General features: G+C 43.7%; 1 protein-coding gene across 1 annotated transcript in view; it reads right to left on the bottom strand.

The window, feature by feature from the left end:
• Window positions 1–6,015: 6,015 nt before the first annotated feature.
• Window positions 6,016–22,014, bottom strand: part of kank4 (KN motif and ankyrin repeat domains 4) — a 48,650-nt gene continuing 32,651 nt past the window's right edge. The window contains exons 3-11 of the mRNA XM_080833379.1: window positions 19,939–21,878; window positions 18,870–19,758; window positions 15,998–16,091; window positions 13,585–13,827; window positions 12,752–12,836; window positions 11,897–12,116; window positions 11,496–11,638; window positions 9,413–9,613; window positions 6,016–8,652 (exon numbers count right to left, since the gene is read on the bottom strand). Coding sequence (XP_080689505.1) covers window positions 8,542–8,652; window positions 9,413–9,613; window positions 11,496–11,638; window positions 11,897–12,116; window positions 12,752–12,836; window positions 13,585–13,827; window positions 15,998–16,091; window positions 18,870–19,758; window positions 19,939–21,878 — 3,926 coding nt within the window. The 3' untranslated portion in view covers window positions 6,016–8,541. The remainder of the gene's footprint in view (window positions 8,653–9,412; window positions 9,614–11,495; window positions 11,639–11,896; window positions 12,117–12,751; window positions 12,837–13,584; window positions 13,828–15,997; window positions 16,092–18,869; window positions 19,759–19,938; window positions 21,879–22,014) is intronic.

The raw sequence follows: 22,014 nt of genomic DNA on the forward strand, positions 1-22,014 counted from the left end.
ACAGATGTCCACAAAATCCACTCAACAAATGTACTTGCTCCTCCCGTCTCTCCTAAAGGCACAAAACCAAAACAATTAAACCTGTATCTGAAAGTTTGTGAAATGCATCGACACTGTAACATGATCGACTAGAACTTGCATTGACCGTCGAAATGGTCACATATTTGGTTTATTGAGTTCTTTATTTTGGAAAATATAAGGGAGCACTTTTGAACCATAGGGTCTTGCAGAATGGGCTCATGTTTGCCATTGTACACAAGTCAGTTGTTGGGGTCAAGTACAAAACGATATTTATTGATAAAATAAAAAAATAAATAAGATCTCACATTGTTTTAAAAGGAAAATGTCTTGTAAATGTGTTTGCATGTCACCCCACTTTTTTCATACAATTCAATCCATTCTAAAAAAAAGAAAAAAGCTTGTTCCTGTGAGAGAGGCACCATCATGTAACACACTCACACAAGTCCATTGGTAGAAGGCCCAATTGTGTAACACACTCACACAAGGTCATCGGTAGTAGGCTCCATCGTGCAACACACTCACACAAGTACATTGGTAGAAGGCCCCATCGTGTAAAACACTAACACAAGTCCATTGGTAGAAGGCCCCATCGTGTAACACATTCACACAAGTCCATTGGTAGAAGGCCCCATCGTGTAACACACTCACACAAGTACATTGGTAGAAGGCCCCATCGTGTAAAACACTAACACAAGTCCATTGGTAGAAGGCCCCATCGTGTAACACATTCACACAAGTCCATTGGTAGAAGGCCCCATCGTGTAACACACTCACACAAGTGCATTGGTAGTAGGCCCCATTGTGTTACGCACTCACACAAGTATATTGGTAGTAGGCTGTCTCGTGAGAGAGACCCAATCGTGTTACGCACTCACACAAGTATATTGGTAGTAGGCTGTCCCTGTGAGAGAGACCCAATCGTGTAACACACAAACACAAGGACATTGGTAGTAGTAGTAGGCTGCCTCCTCAGCTTCGTCTTTTTTTTTTAAACCCCGTAGATGATCAGCAGGGAGTCAGCAGGCTTTCAAAGGGTCTGAAAAGTTTTTCTGTCATGAAAGATAGGCACGTTTAATTTTCTAAAGCAAATAAATACAGCTATACATTGATCTTAAACAACTTGAGGTGATGATTTTGCTAAATGTCTTGTTGAAAATACTGATTCTGTTCATCTCAGTGATGGCAAAATTGATTTAACACTCAACTAAATGTTGGAAGGTTTGAACAAACATACAACTTACCACAGTGTCTAACAGATCATGATGACTCAGAATGTAGAGAGCGCCATTTTCACAAATCCTGAGAACTTCCTGAGCAGTCCAAGACTGCTCTGGTAAACTGGGATCAAAAAGCACACGGGAACCCTGAAAACACTAAAAACAAAACGATCCTTTATGAACTAATTTCGCTTTTATTTATTCATTTTACCTATTTAGCTAACACTTAAAAACAAAATGGCTTACATTATGCTGGAGATGTAAAGTTCTAATTGTTTCTAAAAGCTATATACAGGTTTAGAATCATGGTGTGGCTTAATTGCTGCTATATAATAAGCTGCACATGGGGTGCAAAGAAGTGTTCAATTATACAAGGGCAAATATATGGGAAATATGTATTACCTGTAAATATGTGAACTGGAATTTCTTCACATGGCGCCTACAGAATTTGTGCCTGAAAAGTGAAGCCAGGCGGCCCCCCATCTCCTCACTAAGCCAAGACGAGTCTATTGTTATTCTGGCTACAAGCCCCATGGAGGCCAAACTCTCCCTCTTCCTGTTGTTGGGCACCCGGTACAGGTCATCCTGCTTCATGTATGTTTCAGAGGGGAGACAGATGACATCTTTCACCACCAAACCAAAAGGCTTAATTTCCCTCCTTCGCCATTTGGGTTTGTTTGGTTTGCAATACTTGGGCGGCAATGGCGGTTTCTCTGGGTCCTTAAAATGAAATGTTTTGGGATTTATGAAAATGGAGACTTGAAGACAAGTGAAAGATGCACTATACATGGTAATGTAGAGATTACAGTAAGATTGAGATTTTACAACAAAAAGAAGCAGAAAACACTCCGGTAAAAATAACTAAAGTTATGCCAGTTGCTGGAGATGATGTGGATGTTTAAGTGAAGTGGGTGTGGCTGTCTGGTACAATACAGTCCAACAGACTAGGGTTTATCAGCTGGTAGGATGGCTAGCCATTACGGGAGCTTATGCCACTAATACAAAACTCAAGGGCCCTCATGGATGAAGGATATATATGCAGGATGTATAGCAACTTTCTATGCAAACTTTTCTGCTGGCAGAGGCTTTTTTTTAGGCTAACAAAGTGATAAATCTGACAAAAGCATGGGGCCTGGGCAACTGATGTTACGGTCATTTACATTTAGTTATTTAGCAGACGTACCTACAAAGCGACGTACAAGGGACGTACACTGTCATAGTAAGGCAACTAGTTCTGATAGGCTACCACGCCCTATTTAACAAAGCGATCAGCTTTTGAAGACTTGAATGGAAGACTTACAGGAGACAAAACTGAAGGGTGTCCAGACTCGACACCCATGATATCATCCTTAAAGGGGTGAAAGACCTCCATCTCGATCTCAATAGCCTCCTCAGCTAGGATTGGGTCTTTCTCTGGTGGGCTGCCTTCCCCCTCCACGTGAATTGTTGCCGGTGCATCTTTTCCCTTCTGTTTAACCAATGCCTCCTCAATCATTTTGTCCTTAGGAGGCACTTCAGGTGTTTTTGTTTGGTTCTAGGGCACAGAAAAAGCACCATTATATCACCAGGCCATAACTGAATCTGCATGGGAGACACCAAACAGCCTAAACAGCTGTTCTGCAAATGATAACAGTTACCTGAATAAACAATGGATAAAGGTATGCAAGGTAAAGGAAATCTATACTTGTAAAGGTAAAATATCCCATTAAATCAAAATGCTTTATTTTTATTTTTATTTTAAGGCATTTTGTAGGGTCTTCAAGACTAGGCTACCAGCAGTTAGGTTAACAATGCTTCGGAGCAGACAGGCATAAGCAAAAAAATGTAAGTATTTTTTACTTTGTTTTCAAACCAGTGGCTAGTCACTGATTCACATGAACCCCAATCAATTCTGACCCCTAATCACGTTCTTTCTTTCCAACAATGCAGACTAATAGTTCAGGCTAGAAATAAATTGTAGACTACAGATCAGACAACTTTTAACAAACAAGAAATACGTTTGACTGTCTAGGAGAAACACATCTAAAAGTTATTTACCATCACTGACTTTTAACCGCAAACAGTTGTGTGTGCGTTTCGGTTCTAAATCTGGACAAAAAGCTCAAATCTCCCATTACTAAAAATGTAATAAAATATAATGCAAGCATACCAACACAAATTTGGTGTCCTTATCGGCTGTCCAAAGATATAAAGGTGACCCAAGTGAAGCGAAAAGTTTCATCTCAATCATCTCCACCATGACGGTTTTCATAGTGCACGCCAACTTCTGTCAACCTTACCGTCAGTCACTCGGTCCTGAAGTACAAACAATTTGTTTTCCAAAAAGACAGGCCGCCCCGTGACGACGTTCATAGTCCAGCCAATAGTCTACTGAGAAGGACAATCGACAAATGTCTTTAATCAGTCTAGGCACGCACAAAACCCCCAGCGTTGTTGTCGTTCATAGAATCGGCTTTTGTGATAATATTTTGGGCATGAAGATGATGCGTGATCAACTGCTGTCTGATATGTTTTCAGAGTCCGTTCCCCCGCATAGGTGTATTGAAAACTACCCTGGCTGCAGGTGCGAGTGATTTGCATATATTACAAAGAACAAAGTGTGAGACTACCGTTAAGGAGTCTTTGTGTTAAATTCATCTTAGCCCGTATATTTTCCCGATGATTGGCACAAACTGTTTCTTAACAACCTGATGGGTTATTTACTAAGGCTTCATTCTTTTCTGCTCTGCTTCGTCCATAACGGAAAAACGCAATTTCTGAAATTATTTGATAATGTAAGCCAAAGGCCTATTTACATCTTTGTTATGAGATCAACCGTGTACTTTAAAAAAAAAATCAATTGACATTACAATTCACACATTCAACTGGCTGCATTCTGCACGCAACAACTATTCATTGTTATAATGTGATATAATCTTAAGTGATTTGATTAACTTGATTGTGCGAGGTCCCAAGTGTCATCAGTTGCAAGGATATTGCCTCTTTTGCCACTCGGCAATGATGCCTGCTTGCACTTGAGGCCTGTTTTTCTGAATCCTTCTGAATCTTGAAGTGTCACAGACCAGGGGTGAGGGGAGATAGATGCAGTGTAAAGTAGCCTACTTATAGTGAGCACACAGCTACCAAAATAAAGTATTACACAGAATAATGGTATCCAGTGTGCTGAGCAGTAGTAGTAATGCACATGTATTATCCCATCAATATATGCTCACACTATGCATGTCGTAGGTTTGGAGGTAGTGCAACAGCACTCCTTACAGGTTTTGGTTCATGAAACAGGCCATATTGTGTTCAGAGAACCAAATATAGTTTGATGGACTTTCAGTTTACTCTTGTTGTCAGACACATATAGAGACCCAAAATGGCCTGAGTCCATTTGGGAAGCCTGTCCTATGTGTTTGAGTTAGATGCCAGCTGTGTGAAATGTTACAGGTGATGTTTTAAGGACCAATCAGAATGGAGTACAACAGTGCCATTCTTCACAATTCCTAAGGAATTAATACAATCATTACCTTGGCCTTGGAAATTATCTTTATTTACATTAACAATAGCTTTTATTTTTGGTTACCCTCTAAAATGTTAATCTTCCTTTTTTGGGAATTTTCTGCTACCAGGTTGTTGAACAAGGGCTCTCTACTTATTTAGGCCAAAATATTTGTAGCCAAAAGATTTGACACATCAAAAAAGCCCCCAGCAAGTAGAACCACGTGGAATGAAAGTTAATTTCTGTTTAACTCATTATGAGTTGTGACTTATAACCATGTACTCATTTGTACGGGACATGATGTAGTCTAGTACACTGAGGTGGACATCTTATGGCTTCAATATAGTTAACAAGGTATTGTTGTCACGTCTGCGCTGAACTCTGCTCCGGACACACCCCCCTGTTCATCTTTGGATTCACCCACCTCCGCTTCAGCCTGTCACATCACTCTCTCAGCTGCATTTCAGTCATCTCCCCAACCGCTGTACCTGCATCAGACACGTTCACATGATAACACAATCACTTGCAGCGGTTTCCCACACTTTATACATTCCGCACTTACCTGTTGGACCTGGTCAAACTACAGTCTCAAACCGATGACTACAGCTCCCGACCGTCTTTCTATGCCATCCAACTTTGGACCTTTTACCTTTAAATATTTCATGTATATTCCTTCTTCTATGTTTCTTAGAATCATGTATGTATCAAGTACATATGACACAGGTTTGCTGATATGTTTTATCCTCTGATGTGTATGAATCCATTTGCTTGCTCCAGATTCTCTCTTCTCCTCCTCACCTCCCTTCCCTTTCTATATCTATTTCTTCACACAGCTGTCCCCAAGTAGATCGGTCCCCCCTTTGACCTGAGGTTCTGCTCAAGGTTTCCTGTTAAGAGTTTTTCCTTGCCCCAGTCTCCTCCGTGCTTGAATTGAATTGTCAAACAAATAAAATGACCATATAACTAATACATCAGTGAAAGTGACTTTAACCAGAGAAAGTGATCTCACTTGTAGTGTATGCCATTGTTTCTGCTCCCCAGTAGGCTAACAATACATCACTTAATATGACATACACAGGTTACACTGGATATGAACAGGGGTGAGGGAAAGATAGTCCCCAAGCATGCCATCTTTAGCCATATGTATGACCCGACAACAGAGCAAGGTTTAGAGAATGTTTAGTGATACCCTTGTATGCTGTTGCTGCAATGTGAAATCTACATTGTATGTTCATGGTTGCCTGATGTTGAGGTAAAATAAACAGAACATGACAAACAAGGTTTCCTGTTTATTTAGAATTCTATTATGTAAATGGTTAGGATACATCAGGTCCATAATATATTAGGAATAATATTAATCAGTACTGATTTGTACAAGTTGACATCCAGTTGAAATGTTTCAGCCCTGTAATGCACAACCTTCTTTTTTATCATGACCAAGAAACCAGAGGGAAAATGCACTTTCCCATATTTGAGGTTAACCAATGAGCCACTGTAGTGAACTTGACCTTGCAACTGATGCCTCAAAGGAGGGAGACAACATATATAAAAATAAACAAAGTATAAAACAAGCAAACAACTATTAACTCCTCCCTTCTTGAGAACATCTTCTTTGTTACATAGACATGATTTAGAGGCTAAGACCAGACCAGAATTGAATTCATACATGTTAAATTCCAACACTTGACCCATGCATATATAGATATATTTATAAAATATAGACTTTAAAATAAATACTTTTTTAATAGAGATAATGATTTGTCATCAGTATGCGTTTCTTCATCCAAAGCCAGACATAACTGTCGCTGGTATTTAAAAAAATATGATTGACATTTTGGACCGTCGCCATGGGAATACAGATCATTCAGGGTGGGGAATGAACTATGTGCTCTTTAAGTCTTTCGTAATGTCTTGGCTTTGCAGGAGGAAACAATCTTTTGCTCTATTTAATAGATCTTTCTCTCTAGAATTAATTATTGTTCAAATATACTCTTGTCGCCATCATCTCACATATGTTTTGCCTGTGCAACTCATTTTACACTTGTGCAAGTTGTGCTGCAACTGATTGTGGAACAGTTTATGAGTGGAGATTTTAATAGTAGCCATCCAGATGAATGAGAGAGTGCTGTAAGATTGCTGACATGGAAAGAGAGGGATGGAAAGGACACAAGTGGCAGCATGGGGAGATACAGAAAAGCTGATGGATGATGATGATGATGATGATGATGAAATAATGGCAGCGAGAGAGACAGAAAGACAAAGAGAGAAATGCACAGGTATTTCAAACGTGTGAATAATGGAGGGATTTCAAAAGTGACTTTATATTCATCTGGGCATAATATTGTCATGGTACATCTTAAAGCTAGCTGTTCGTGTGTTAGACTTGATAGTTTAGAAAACCCTGTACTTCATACAGTACAACTGAATTGATTTGCACTGGATTCTGGCTTTGCTCTACAAAGAAACACAAAAGGGCACAAAAAGGACGCCCTTATATCGTGGCATATTAACATTTCTGTCCAGGTTTGCCTTTTTTTGAAAGGCCAAAAATGGACAGATCAGCTTTATATCCACACAGGTGTTGTGAGTCATAGCCTACATTCACTGATGCTCCAAACGATTAGACTGGACTGAAGATAGCATGTGCACGGCCTGCACTTAACTGCTGATCTTGGACTTGGGTACCAGAGCACTAAAGACCCCAGTGAAGCAGAGTTGTATGCCTTCATAATGTGAATGTTATGAAAATAAAGCCACTCATGTGATAGAACATCTTTCTGTGGGATTAAACTCATTCTTAATCAAGGGAATAGCTTCCTAGTGTCTTTGTGACCATGTTCTCAAATGGGTCTCATTACTAGAGGATGAAAATGGCAAGCTGCATGAAAATTGCTTTTTGGCTTCATTGTGTTTTCATTTCCTTTCATGGACTTGTGAAGAAACCTGTTTGCTACATTGCTATTTGCTTTCAGTCTTTCACCTTCCATTAACTTGCACTTTAATGGACGGTGGACACATTACTTTCATACCTGATTTTATAAGAGGGCTAATGTACAAATACTTTTCCCCTCTCACCTTAGAGAGCACCCATCTTGGCATTGTAGGACTCCTATACCATCCTGTAGAGCATACTGGCTGTAGCTCATCCTGTTTGTCCAGCTCCTTTGGTGTCATTCACATGACTATGCATTCATTGATTAGAAACCTACCTGGCTGTACCCAACTGCAAAACCTTCATACTGGAAGACTTGAGAGTCAGTTCTCAGGTTGTAATCAGAATGGGCACACAAAACTGAACGGACTGAACCCAAACAAAGTGCAATACAAAATAAATAATGTGGATCGATAATAGAATTCAGCCTTGGTGATGGCTTATCTGACAAAAATATAACAATTGTAAATGGTAAAAAAGAACAGCTGTGAAAAAAAAGACCATAATCAGTGGATCCTGCCTGGTCCATTTTAAGAGCTTGAAGAGGAGTTATGTGTGTATCAAAGGAAGCGTCATGACCTCTGCTTTTGGATCCCAGCAGAAAGACCTTGGAATTCTCGGCAACCAGGACCCTGTTCCACGGCCACCGAGCCCCTCAGACTGGCATACGGAATTCTGATTCTCACTGGCAATCTGCCAGGTTCTAATTAGTCCCATAGGAATGTTGGCCAATGCTCTGGAATACCGGTAAGGTTGTGATTCGTGTCCTGTGAAGGTCTGCAGAGGCCTGCTGGATGGAAGGTGGACGGAGGCAGCTGGTTGGTGAAAGCAGCCTTTGTCCTTGTTGTTTCCCTGGAGAGGAGGAATGTCGTCCAGGTTCCCCTGGCTCAGTGGGGAGCCGCGGCCTGCAGGGTTTGTGTGTCTGTGTGGGCCTTCAGGAGGTCAATGACTTCCATGTGGGAAGCCTGAGTGGCCACAGAGAGTGCTGTGTGACCATCCTACAGAAGAAGATGGAGAAAGAAACAGGAGAGAGAGAGAGAGAGAGAGAGAGAGAGAGACTGTCAGTGATCAAATCATCAAATCAAACTTTGTACACAATGCGCCTCACAGAAGCAAAAAAAAAAGGGGGGGGGGGGGGGGGGGTAACAAACACTTGTAAAGAGACACACATTTTCCAGGGATAAATAAACAGTTAAATATTACAGCAAGTGATAGGCGAGATTAAAGAGGTATGTCTTAAGTGCACTTTTAAAGGTTTCCACTGTTTCAGCCATTCTTACGTATTCTGGCAGTGATTTGACAGCCTGGCTTTAATTCAATTCAGAATGATTTCAGGTGACTTAATTAAACAACTCAGGTATGTTTTAGGGTCATACTGCAATGTTCTTCTCATCTCTTGCTGAGGAAAAGAGAAGGAGAAAAGAGCCTATTCTATGATCAAACAGCAGGTCCACTACTCTAAAAGGGTACATAATCTATAGTGTATCTAATTCAGAACGATTTGTTACAGAGAAAGTGATTTACTTAGTGGCTATTGCCAGCACAACCTCACTGTCATGTGGTTTACACTTTGTACTCTGAAAGTGTAAGACCATTTTCTTCCTCATCAGGACTGAACAGAAACTGGACAACAGTACGTGTTCATCCTTCCCAACAATTCCTGTTATGGATGAGTTGCACTGAACACTCTTGGCCACCAGATGGCGATGGGTTCCATTCATAATTTCATAGGGGTTGTGTTTGTCTCTTTGCCTTTACCTTGTCTTTCAGACTGGTGTCACAGCCGGGGTGCTTGAGCAGCATCCGTGTAATCTCGACGTGGCCATGCTCACAGGCACACATGAGCGCGGTGGAGCCATCACGGTCCTGCACGTTCACGTCCGCGCCACAACTGAGCAGCACGCGCACCATCGCAGTGCGACCGTGACTGACCGCCAACATCAGAGCCGTCTGCCCCGTCTGGACATCCGCCAGAGGAGACGGAAGGAGGAGAGGGCAAGGGGGGAAAAAAAAAGAGAGAGAGAGAGAGAGAGAGAGAGAGAGAGATAGAGAGAGAGAGAGAGAGAGAAAGAGAGAGATGAAGGTATACAAGAATTAGAGCGGGATTGTTTTGAACTGCTCCAGGGCAGAACATATTAGAATATTACATAATTACATACATAATCATGTACATTACTCACATTGCATAATCAATTCCGTTTCAATATCCTACATTCAAATGAAATGCAGGTATGTTTGGTCTCACTCTCTGGGACTATTTTACGATAAGATGTAAATTAGCCTGTTATTGTGTTAAGAGTTTTGGCTGAATTGAATAGGGATACTGACTTATATAGACATGCAAAAAGGACATTAAATCTCCAGAAGTGAGGGGAGCTGTGGTTAGTGAATAACTTTAATGTGAATAACAAATCAGATATTAAACTGAATTACTTTGACATGCAATGTGTTTCAGTCACAGTTATTCAGGGTACATTGCAATAGTCACACTACTTAAGTGTGTCATTATTTTGAGTGGGGCAGACACAAGAGGCAAGCCGTTAGGAGGAAAATAGTTAAAAGAGTGAGAATCCTGCAATGTGAAGAATTTCATTAATAAATGTTATTGAAAAGATGCCTCTGTTTCATTCCTTTCATGCAGTACACTTTCAATTGAGGTAAACAATGACACAGGGTATGACACAGTTCTTTCAAAGCTAGACTGTGACACTATTTTTAGCCAGATGCTGTGTAGCTTGTTTCCATTTTAATTCTGGGATTCCCTCTGCACACAATGAGAGACTCCCTCTATGGAAGGGCTTCTCACGGGTACTGAACTAACACTAACACTCCCAAACTCAGACAGATGAACCTAGCAGGGGGGGGTGTTAGAGAATGGGCCAGTGGTCATCATGCTGCCTCTCCAGATCACAATGTGCGGCCAGTTACCAGCAGTACACAGTGGAACCCACAAACGTAGATTCATTTACAGTTAAGATCTGCTATCCGCTTGGTACAATCTCAGTTCACTAGCAGGGAATAGCAGAAAGTCATTGGTTGAAAGGAAACGAGACAAAGGATTTATGTAGGTTGTGTACCGTCCTGTTGTTGCCTGTCCAAGCAGATCACTCTATGGCATCGGATAGAGACTTGTTAACATCTTATCTGTTCCCTGAGAGAGCACTAATCAGAGGGAGTGATAACACCACCATATTTATGTTCAACTAATTATTTACAGCCGACACCTTCGATCAGTCTAACTAGCAGAGCAGTAAATGCAGGGCCTCTTGGATTTCATGGGCACTGAACTCAACACTATTGTGTACACAGTGTACTGCACACACTGAGACATGCTGTATGGCTGCCCATGTGGTTAGCTTGCTTGAACGATTAACTACATGCTAATGTACACATGAGAACTTAACTCATTCATTTGGATCAATCTGTTATGTAGGGACTGCAAGCATTTCTTAGCATGTTAATAAATAAATGAACCAACTGTGCTGATATCTCTACATGTAGCAACGCTGAAATACAGTAGTAAGTATAACTAATGCATCAAACTAGTTCCTTTACCAGAGGATGAAAGCTGAGCTGAACTATTCACTATTCATTTCCTCACTTTGGTATCAAACATTCCTTGATATGAAACTGCATCACTGGAGGTTTTAGTGAGGCCATGGAAATGAACAGGAAATGGTTTGCCGAACTCCTACAAACTTTAAATACCTAGTTGACAAAACACCACTCATGTATTTATTTGAACACTTTACATGGTTTCTATCGTTCTTAGAACTGAATTGTGTCACGCCCCAAAAAAGCGTTTTCTTGTGTACTACTTCATCATTGGGCATGGCTGTACCTGGCTGGCATGGGCGTCCATGTTGCCCTTCTGCAGGAGCTGCTGGGCCACCTCCACATCCTCTGGGCTCTCTGCGGCAGTCAGGGCAGCCAGCATGATGGCCGTGTAGCCTGCCTTATTCTGGTGGTCTACTTCGCACAGCTCTGAGGGGATATATGCATCGAGGCATGCGTATGTTCAAAAATGGCGTATTCACATTCATGTCAAATGTTGCCCTAGGGCAAGAGCGGACACTGAGACAGTATTAGCTTTTCTCTGTGGCAATCAGGTTGCAGAAAATACAGGATAAAATGTGGTTGAGTGGCAATGTTAGTGACCTCTTTGTGCTGTTTTAAAGCTGTGATCACATGTGGATGCGAGTCTGCATGGATATGTGTTTTGGTGCAGGCTGCTGGTGTCACCTGTGTCCAGGAGCAGTTTGACCACGGGGAAGTTGGAGTGGGACACGGTGTAGTGCAGCGCCGTGTTGCCGTTGCCGTCTGCGAGGTTGATGATGTAGCTGAGGAGGGTGGGCGTGGCGTTGCCCACCTCTCTCAGGTAGAGGGTGACGGCATCTGCCTGCGAGTCCTTCTGGCTGGAAACGCGGAACCACTCCTGGTACAGAATCATCAGGACCTGCCTCTGAGGAGCACAAGCAGCACAAGATCAGCAGTCAGCACAACTACACGCTTACACACAATGTACAGGTACACAACTAGTGTGACTAAATACACACACACACGCACACGCACACACAAACACACACTGTACAGGTACACAACTAGTGTGACTAAATACACACACACACACACACAATGTACAGGTACACAACTAGTGTCACTAAATACACACACACACACACACACACACACACACACACACACACACACACAACTAGTGTGACTAAATACACACACACACACACACACACACATACAATGTACAGGTACACAACTAGTGTGACTAAATACACACACACGTACACACACACACACACACACACACACACACAAACAATGTACAGGTACACAATTACTGTGACTAAATACACACACACACACACACACACGGTACAGGTACACAACTAGTGTGACTAAATACACACACACAATGTACAGGTACACAACTAGTGTGACTAAATACACACAAATGTACAGGTATGCTCCATTGTCTGATCACAATTAGTTCAATACATCTTTAACAGAGGCAAGTTGAATCTACTGAGCATATGAATCACAAGGTCAGTACAGCAATTCTGAGTCAGTACAGTTTCTTACCATCTCCTTGTTCGGGTTGTCAACTTCATTCCTGCGATCCTTCAGGTAATAACAAGCTGCCATGAAGTCTTTATCAACAACTTCACTGTGAGGGCAAACAGGTGATATAGCCACCAAAACAGGCTGATAAATAAGGATATCATCATGTGCTCACTTCCATTCTCTCAATCATTCAGTGTACAAACATAATGCCATGGAAACTGAAAACAAAATGTCAAACATTCACATATGATTTCCATGCTGGGCAAAAAGGATAACCATGCTGCTACTTTGTCCACATTCTCTCTCCGCAATGACCTAGAATGTTCTCCTGTTGTGATGACATGCTGAGTGGTGCTGTAGTACCAAAACCAGTTTTAAACCCCTATGAAAGTCTGACCCTTTTTTATGCTAGAGACAAGCTGACCTCATGGGCCTCCTTCATATGACTACGTGTGCTTGTATGAACTATGGAACTGTCCCTCAACACCTGTCTCATACTACACACAAAGTACACTATGGGCCGCAGATGGCCTGAACAAAAGCATGTATTGTGCCTCTGTTATGCCTATGGAGTCTTAAAATGGGTGCTGTTGGTGTTCTGTTTGGTCCGTTCTCTGCCTATGGAGTCTTAAAATGGGTGTCTGGTGTTCTGTTTGGTCCGTTCTCTGCCTCTCTTCACATATGAGGCACATTTGTAGTGCACTTGTACATGCTGTGTCTGCTTTACTGGATCTTGACACAGTCAGTGACTAACAGTGAACCCTATTCACTCCTCCATCTCTATCCCTTTGTTCCTGGCACCCCCACAGATCCCCTGCCCTGGCTCCAACCCCACGGCCCTCTCCTCTCACCTGACCGGCTGCTCCGGGGAGCTCATGAAGGCCTCTGCTCCTGTGGGCTCCGTGGCCCCTTCTGGCCCCCCAGCCTCCTCCTCCCCCTGAGCCCCAGCAAAGTCAGCTTCCTCCTGGGCCTCGACGCCTGCCTCGTGGCCCTGCTCCTTCTCCTTGTCCTCCATCGGCTCAGAGCTATCCTCCTGCTCCTGCTCCTCCTGATTCTCCTCCCCACTGGACTCCTCACTGGAGGTGCTTTCATAGCTGGACAACACAAACAGCCTCGATGAAGGGACCTCTTTGGGCTTCAGAGTGTAGGGCAGTAGATGGTGGAGGGGTGTTTTGAACGTCGAAAAGGTATACTACGTGTGTGTGTGTGTGTGTGTGTGTGTGTGTGTGTGTACCCAAATGTTTAAAAGCAGAGAACTTCAAAACTGTACTCTGAAGGAACCCTGTTGAACTGACTACTCAGAAAAAGCTGCTCCTTCACCAGTTTGTCCTCAGAAGCGAGGGGCCAAGGAATTCCTGCAATCCCTCAAGGACGTGAGCGAATAGACACAGACATAGAAAGAGGTCAGGTGACCCAGGCCTCACAGAGGCTACTTTGGTGGCTACACATGCACTGCTCGCTTGTGGTGAGATAAAGGACAGTCATGTATGAGCTGTTTTGGGCAGTGGCAAGAAAAACAGCACATGGCTACTCCCCAAGGGTGGGGAATTCACTGTGGAGCTGCTCTCTGAGCCTTTGGAACACAGAGCAAAGCTTTGAGGAGCAAAACCAACAAGAGAGCTGCTCAGGCTGTTTGTGAACGGTTGACCACAGGACCATGAATCACACCACTGTTGCTAACCTCCAGACTGCTGCGCAAGGTTCGACTTTGATGAGGATCAAGTAACAGTCTTAAGGTAACTCCATTCACAAGTGCAAAAAACAAGCCATTGATTTGATTCAATAAAATATTAAAATTAATATAGTCCAAAAAAAAAACAATGAATGAAAGCATCTACCAACTGAATACATGTAGACTCAATCCATTTAGTCCCAACTGTTGTGAACTAACATGGCTGTCCCAAGATGCAAATCAAAACAGGTAAAAGCCTCTCAATTTTCATTCATTAGCTCCTCTATTTCCCTGCGCTCCAGAGCTCCATGTCCTCCAGACTAATAACTCATCTGTCAGTCCTTGCCTGAAGTGACCACCCTCCATACACTCACCTCCCGTGACAAATGTCATCACCTCAGTGACAGCCGCCCCCTGTCCATTAGCATCCTGCTGCTGTAGTCTAGAGAGAGATGGAGCCCCTTCACTGTAGTCATATGCCTGAGCCTGCTGCTGTAGTCTAGAGAGAGATGGAGCCCCTTCACTGTAGTCATATGCCTGAGCCTGCTGCTGTAGTCTAGAGAGAGATGGAGCCCCTTCACTGTAGTCATATGCCTGAGCCTGCTGCTGTAGTCTAGAGAGAGATGGAGCCCCTTCACTGTAGTCATATGCCTGAGCCTGGGCCTGTCCTTTCATTCCCAACTCTAGTTCACCTTCACACTAGCAGCCCCACTGTCTCCTCTTCTTCCCATTCAGATGTGTTCATAGCCCAAACATTCCCTCCATTTCCAAAACCTTACAGGCACCATCCACAGCTAACACTGAGCTTTGGTCTGAGCAAAGAGGGAGATAGATGGCTTGAATAGGCCCCTGTTATGTTCTGATGAGGGCTGGGATGGGAGAGCTGTCGGTGGGGATGGAAGGTAATTGTGGTTTGGCAGCGGTGACACCCCGAGGCTGTCCTGATCAGTCACTACCCAGATAGAGGCCTTTGTTCTGAAACAGTGCTCTCTGTTTCAATCAGATCTCACCAACATCTCTCTCTCTCACACACACACACACACACACACACAAACGCACACACACACACACGCGCACACACACACACACACACACACACACACACACACAAGCATATTCCGACATCCATGCCCCATATATGCATAAAATTCATGCATGCATATACACATCAAGGCATTTTCATAGAAACATTCGCGGCAGCTTCTATAGCTTGTGCCCTCTCTATATTAACACTGCGATGAGAGTTGGAGCAAAGCAGAGCAGAGAGGAGAGAAGGTAAAGAGAGGGAGAAAAGAAAACAAGAGGCTTGCAAAATGGCAAGTCTTACCTATCACCATGCATGTTTGTACACAGTAGGTCTATAGACTGGCACTTTCCATTAAAGTACCTTCTATAGAGGGCTTTAAAAATGTTTACGTGGGTTTTATAAACATTTTTTTCAGTCTGAACACAGACAAACATTTACATTTAAGGAACGAAGGGTTTAGAGGTTAAGACATTTGTGGTACCTTAATGTAAAGAGTCAACATCTTAGCATGGCTCATTCACAGGAGGAAACAAATAATGGCAGTCTGGAAAGTCACAAGTCTTACCCCCCATTCACTCCAACAAACTTTAGGTTCTTCTTTGCTGCTCCGTTCCCTGGCTTCTGAGGACAACCATCTTTCTTCATGATGGATTTCAGACCTTCGTAGAGAGAGAGAGAGAGAGAGAGAGAGAGAGAGAGAGAGAGGTTGGTGAGGCAGATGGAATACTCCACATGGTGTCACCAGCACTGTATATACTCATGTGATTGGATGCCTGATGTTCTGCATTTTTCATGATCTGGACCAACAACAGATCTGGTTAAACATTTAATTAACTTTAATTAACAATCTGCACAATCTGATTTTTTTTACTTTAATGCTTAGGTGTGGCCCTACACATGAGGTTATAGAAGACAGTAATTCAGGTGTTAAATACACAATATGTCCCATGTACCAAAAGAAAGGGTTCCATGTCGTGTTTTCAGCCTCCTCCAACCTCATTCATTATTTTCCCATACCTGGACTGCAATTATCGTAGAATTATGTAGAGACCTTGATGATATCATAACATATTCTCTTTCATATTCTATTGCTTAAATCTCTGTTATACTCTGCATTTTTTTCACGCCCTCGTTTATTTTTTATTCCCCCCTTGCTCCATCACCACACACCCTTCCAGTTAAAGGCTGTCATTCCAAGTGGAGAGTAAGGAAACAGACCAGCTTTCATCCATAATTAACCAAAAGACCTGTCAAAACATACATTTACCAAAAAGAGCTTAAAAGGGCCCAAAACTGACAGTCTCTCATTCCACTCACACAAACTCAAGACAAGCCCCATATGTTGACGTTGGGCCTTATGCTATAAACCGTTACAACATTATTAAATATTACGTTAAATAAACCCACATTATGCGTTAAGACATAGGTCTTCAACAGGGGGTCCGCGGAGGTACCGCAGGGGGGTCCAAAATCTTTGGTTGATAAAGACATTTTTTTTTTATATTTCATAAAAAAAAAAAAAAAAAAATTCAATCAATTTCCCCCCCTAGAAATTTAAATGTCTTCCGAATCTGAATTGTATTTATTCCCTTTAAATTCACCTTAACATAAATCCAACATATTGTAGCGAACGTATAAATTGATCGAGAAGACGTTATCTTTCAGTCCAATGCACACATTCAGCTACCCACAGGAGCTCTCTCAAGCTGGGCACCGGTTCAATCACAGCACCTTTCATGCAAATACGACAGCACCAGATCGTGTTTATGCTCAAGTCTAAAGAACGCAAAGATCAAAAATAAAAGATGGCGGACCAAACTCCGTAGCTGGTCTTGTTTGTACCTATAAGTTGTTAGTTTGAGATTTTTTGGCTTAGATTTAAAAAAAATAAATACAGAGAAATAGACAATGTACAAGGTCAAAAAACCTTAATTGTAACTGAAAAATAAGTCTGAGGGGATTTGCGAGGTGTATAAGCCCCCTTTCTAATGTTAGCATTATACTAACTACAAGGTAGATTAAAAGATGAACCAGTAAAAAAGTTATAAACAAAATGTATGAAATGTATAGTAGGGGGTCCCTGCTCATCTCGCCATCAGTTTGTGGGTCCCTGGCCTGAATATGTTGATGATGAGCCTTATGCGTGCGTGATAAGGTGGACTAGGATTGGGTAGCGACACCACCCGTAACTTATGTAGCTAGAGGGGAAATCTTTCTATTGTGTGCTGCCATCTACTTGACAAAAAGGTATTGCTGTATGAGTTAATAAGCTCACAACAAATAGATACAATTTTCCTGCTTTATGTACCTAACAAATTGGTCACCTTAATCATTATCCAAACAAATGCGCCCTGAGAAGTTTTTGGGGAGCCGCCACTGCAGGAGAGAGAGAATTTCTGTAATGATGATTTACTGATTTTGTATGCAGTGCAAACCAACAGGTCTGGTGTTTTCTCTGAAAGAAAAAAGGGGGCCTGCAAGGACGGAGGCTCATTGTGGAGACTCTGGATGCAATTATGGTGCAACTGTACTCATCAAATAGTTTGGCAAGTCAGCCCCCATGGGATTTCCTGTGAACATTCCACACTGTATAATGAGTTTGGTCAATTGAAACAAACAACTGGGGGATAATAATGTTCTAAATGAAATGATTCTGTAATTTAGATTACTATAATTGATTTAATTGTATAAGATGTATAAGACGTTCCAATGTGGTCATTCCAAAAGGCTTAGTTCAGAAACAATTGTTTAGGGGCACTGTGGTTGCACAAATGATGGAAATAGAGTTGCCTTCCAACATTGTGTTAGTAAGCAATGTCAGTCAATGTGTGCATTTTCCAGATGTTCCTTCTAACAACGGGGGGGGGGGGGGGGGGGGATTCAACCATGGCAGACCTACAGGCCACTGGCATTTCCAACTCAACAGAGCAAATGCAAGAGAATCCCTCTGATCCTCTGCAGTCATCACAGGGGCTCTGGCATGAACACATCTGAGTCTTATGAGAGTTATCAATGGAGAATAACCAGGCCAAACATCAGAGATAATAAAGCTTTGAGCTTTAGACTGCTCTGGATTTTATGGAGAACATCAAGGAGGAGCTGCCACACAAAAGGCAACCATTTACCACGGCAACGGTTCTTTTTGCTCTTTAGATTGGAGACTTTAGATCTTCAATTTTAGATGTTACACTAACTGTGTTTTTGAAACCTATTTTCAGTTACTGTATATTGCTGCTTCCTTTATGTCACTACTGCACAATACAAGTCAACTGGAAAGACTTTTATCCAAAATGTGTAACTAAACACCATCTAAACTAACTATCACATATGATTTATACCTACTCTCTTTACTCTCAAATGAGAGAAAATATAATCAAGTAATTGGATATGCTCATTTCACAAATTTGATCTAGGAAATTAAAGAGATGTGCCGGTACCTGACTGTCGTGAGGCTGCTGCTGCCTTCTCCTTCTGCCCAGGCGAATAGAAGGCGGAGAGGACGCTAAGCGAGCTCACCAGCTGACTCTGGATGGAGCTGAACTTAGACGGCTGCTGTGGCTTGGGGGGTGCACTCTGAGATGCCTCAGGGCTCCCGCTGCCCAGGCTACTCCACTGCTCATTCAGGAGGCCCTGGATGCGGTTGACAACGTTGGCCGCCGGTGAGGAGGCGGAGCCCGAGCCCTCACTGCTGGACCGGCGAGACTGGGACTTAGCCTCCTGCCCAGGCTGGCCCTCTTTTGGTGATTTCAGGGCTGGTTCTGATGAACTGGGAGATCCTACTGTCTCCCTGGTGACTGCAGGCTCCTTGGCAACATCCTCCCTTTTTGTGTTCGCGACAGTTCCACTTTCAGCAGGGGCAGGCTCTGTGACTGCACTCTGTATAACCACACTCTCCTTCACCCCGTTCTCCTCAACCACTCTTTCCACAAGCACTTTCTTCTCCTCCGTCTCACTTCCTCCCTCTAGACTCTTCCCAACAGTATCTTCAACTGCCTTCTCCTCAAGAACTCTTTCCACAAGCACTTTCTTCTCCTCCGTCTCACTTCCTGCCTCTAGACTCTTCCCAACAGTATCTTCAACTGCCTTCTCCTCAAGAACTCTTTCCACAAGCACTTTCTTCTCCTCCGTCTCACTTCCTGCCTCTAGACTCTTCCCAACAGTATCTTCAACTGCCTTCTCCTCAAGAACTCTTTCCACAAGCACTTCACTCACCACATTCTCACTAGATGTGCTCTTTAAGTCCACAGCCTCAGAAAGCACATTCTCCTGCTCCACCACTTCCTCTAATCCCTCGTTCCTCGCCTCTGTCCCAGAGGCCATGTCCGCCTGAGCGTCTGTCCCAGAGACCATGTCCACCTGATGCTCTGTCCCAGAGGCCATGTCCACCTGAGGCTCTGTCCCAAAGGCCATGTCCACCTGAAGCTCTGTCCCAGAGGCCATGTCCACCTGAGACTCTGTCCCAGAGACCATGTCTGTCTGAGGCTCTGTCCCAGAGACCATGTCTGTCTGAGGCTCTGTCTCAACTGCCTGGTCACAGGTAATGATCTCAACTCCTACTTCCTTCTCTAAGGTGAGCACTTGGGCCAACACCTCCATGTCTTTGGCCTCCACAGAAGTGGTCTGAGTACTGGAGCAAGTCAGATCTGTCTCTTTAGGGCCATTGCTAGGCTGAGCCTCTTCGTCTGTGCACACTGCCTTTTCAGAAACAGGTATGTGTTCAGAATCAGTACAAACTGACGCATCGCTGGTCAAAACCGGTTGTGGCTGACTCTCAGCTGAGACATTATTCTCGGCTGTGTCTTTCTTCGCCGTTTCTGCTAGCTCTTCTGCTCTGTCGCTAAGCTCCTGTATTCTCTCATCTTTCACCCTGTTCTCCTCCACCTGCTCCCTTAGTAAGGCATTGGTCTGCTCCAACTCTAGGCTGGAAAGGTTCAATTTTTCCTCCATAGCCTTTAGTTTGGCCTGTAGTGTCTGGACGATGAGACTCTGGCTCTCTTCGATGGGATGCTCAACTTGGTGAGCGTTTTTTCCCTCCATTTCATAAATGTCTGCTTCCTCGCTCTCGTCCTCTGCCTCTGTTATCACAACAGATACGGGACACTCTAATGGGACTCTTGGCATGGCTGTCTCCTTTGAAACACCCTCTGATGGCTCTATTTTTTTCTCCTCAAAGTGCTCTGTGGGACTTTCTGCCTTTTTTTCTTGCTGTTCTACACCCTGTCTGGATGCCTCGACTGGCTTTTCAAATTCCTCTGCTGAGATTTTTTGCGTTTCCTCTTGGTGTGCTGGCTCTGCATCTGCCTGCTCTGTGATGCTCTCTGATGTCTCTACTCGTGTCTCTGTCTCTGGCACGGACACCAAAGCCTCTGACATCTCCTCTGGTCCTTTCTCTAATGCCTCTGTTTGGATCTCTGAAGTCTGCGGTTTCTGCGTCTCAGCTGCTTCCTCCTCTGGCTCTTCTCCGGCTGATTCTGATTCCTCTACTCTGGCTTTGGTCTCATCCTCTGGGGTAGGAGGCTCGATATAGATCATGGTGGTTGGAAGGCCAGAGTCTTCTGGTCCTTGCTTGGGACTGTCATCTTCATCTTCCTCATCCTCTTCCTCCTCCTCTTCCTTCTGCTGCTGCTCCTCTGCTGGCGGAGGAACAGGCGAAGGCTGTTGTTGTTTCTGTTCTTGTTCTTGTATTGTCTTTAGAAGCCGCTCTCTCTCATCCTGCAGTGAGCCGATCTGGGACTTCAGCTCTGGTATGGTCCTCACTTGTTCCTCCAGCTCCCGTACCCTCTTTAATGCGTTTGTGATCTGGATGTGCAGGCTTGCCCGGTCTTGGGGTATACTCCCCCGTCTGTCCCCACCGTCATCCGCTCGGAAGAGCCTTTCAAGGGAGCCGTTCTCCTTCTGTGACTCACCCAAAGTCACAGGGCTCCGGTCTTCTGAGGAGTCTGAGCCCTTCCTGCGGGGGACATTACCAGGCATGCTGGAGGTTCGGAGCAGGTTAGGCCTCAACTGGAGACTCAGTGGCTGTTCCTCGTACACCCGAGATTTGACCTCCTCCGCTGGCCTTGGGGGAGGGCTGTAGCTAGTCCCTTGGATCCTCGAGAGGCTGGAGGACCCACCATCACTGGGTTTGAAATCATAGATCTGCTGGACTTCAGTGACCCGTGACTTAGGCCTGGGCCCAAGGGTGGAAGTGCCAGATGCCCACACGTCCTTTGGAGGGGGTCGGGCTCCATGTCCAGGAAGGCTGAAGTTGCGTGGCAGTGTGCTGTATTTGGGGCCCCTGTTTTTCCTCTGGATGTGCACCCTCTTGATGGTGTTGCCCTTCTCAATGTCGTCCACATACTTGAGGAAGTCCAGGTCCAGGTGAAAGCCATAGGGTGTCTCCACAGAGTATGGGATCTGCTTCCTCTGGCTGCCTCCCTCGGGGGCTTTGGAGGGATAGCCATTTGCTATAATGCGGAGAAAAAGACATCACATATCCAGCATGATTTGATCGCTTGTACTTTATTTGTGTCACTTAGTTGACACACTAAACCAGAGTGGAAATGAACTCACTGCAGTGCAGTTACCTTATAGTAAAATTGG

Source organism: Sprattus sprattus (genome assembly GCF_963457725.1).
Source record: "Sprattus sprattus genome assembly, chromosome: 2".
NCBI classification, from domain to species: Eukaryota; Metazoa; Chordata; class Actinopteri; order Clupeiformes; family Clupeidae; genus Sprattus; species Sprattus sprattus.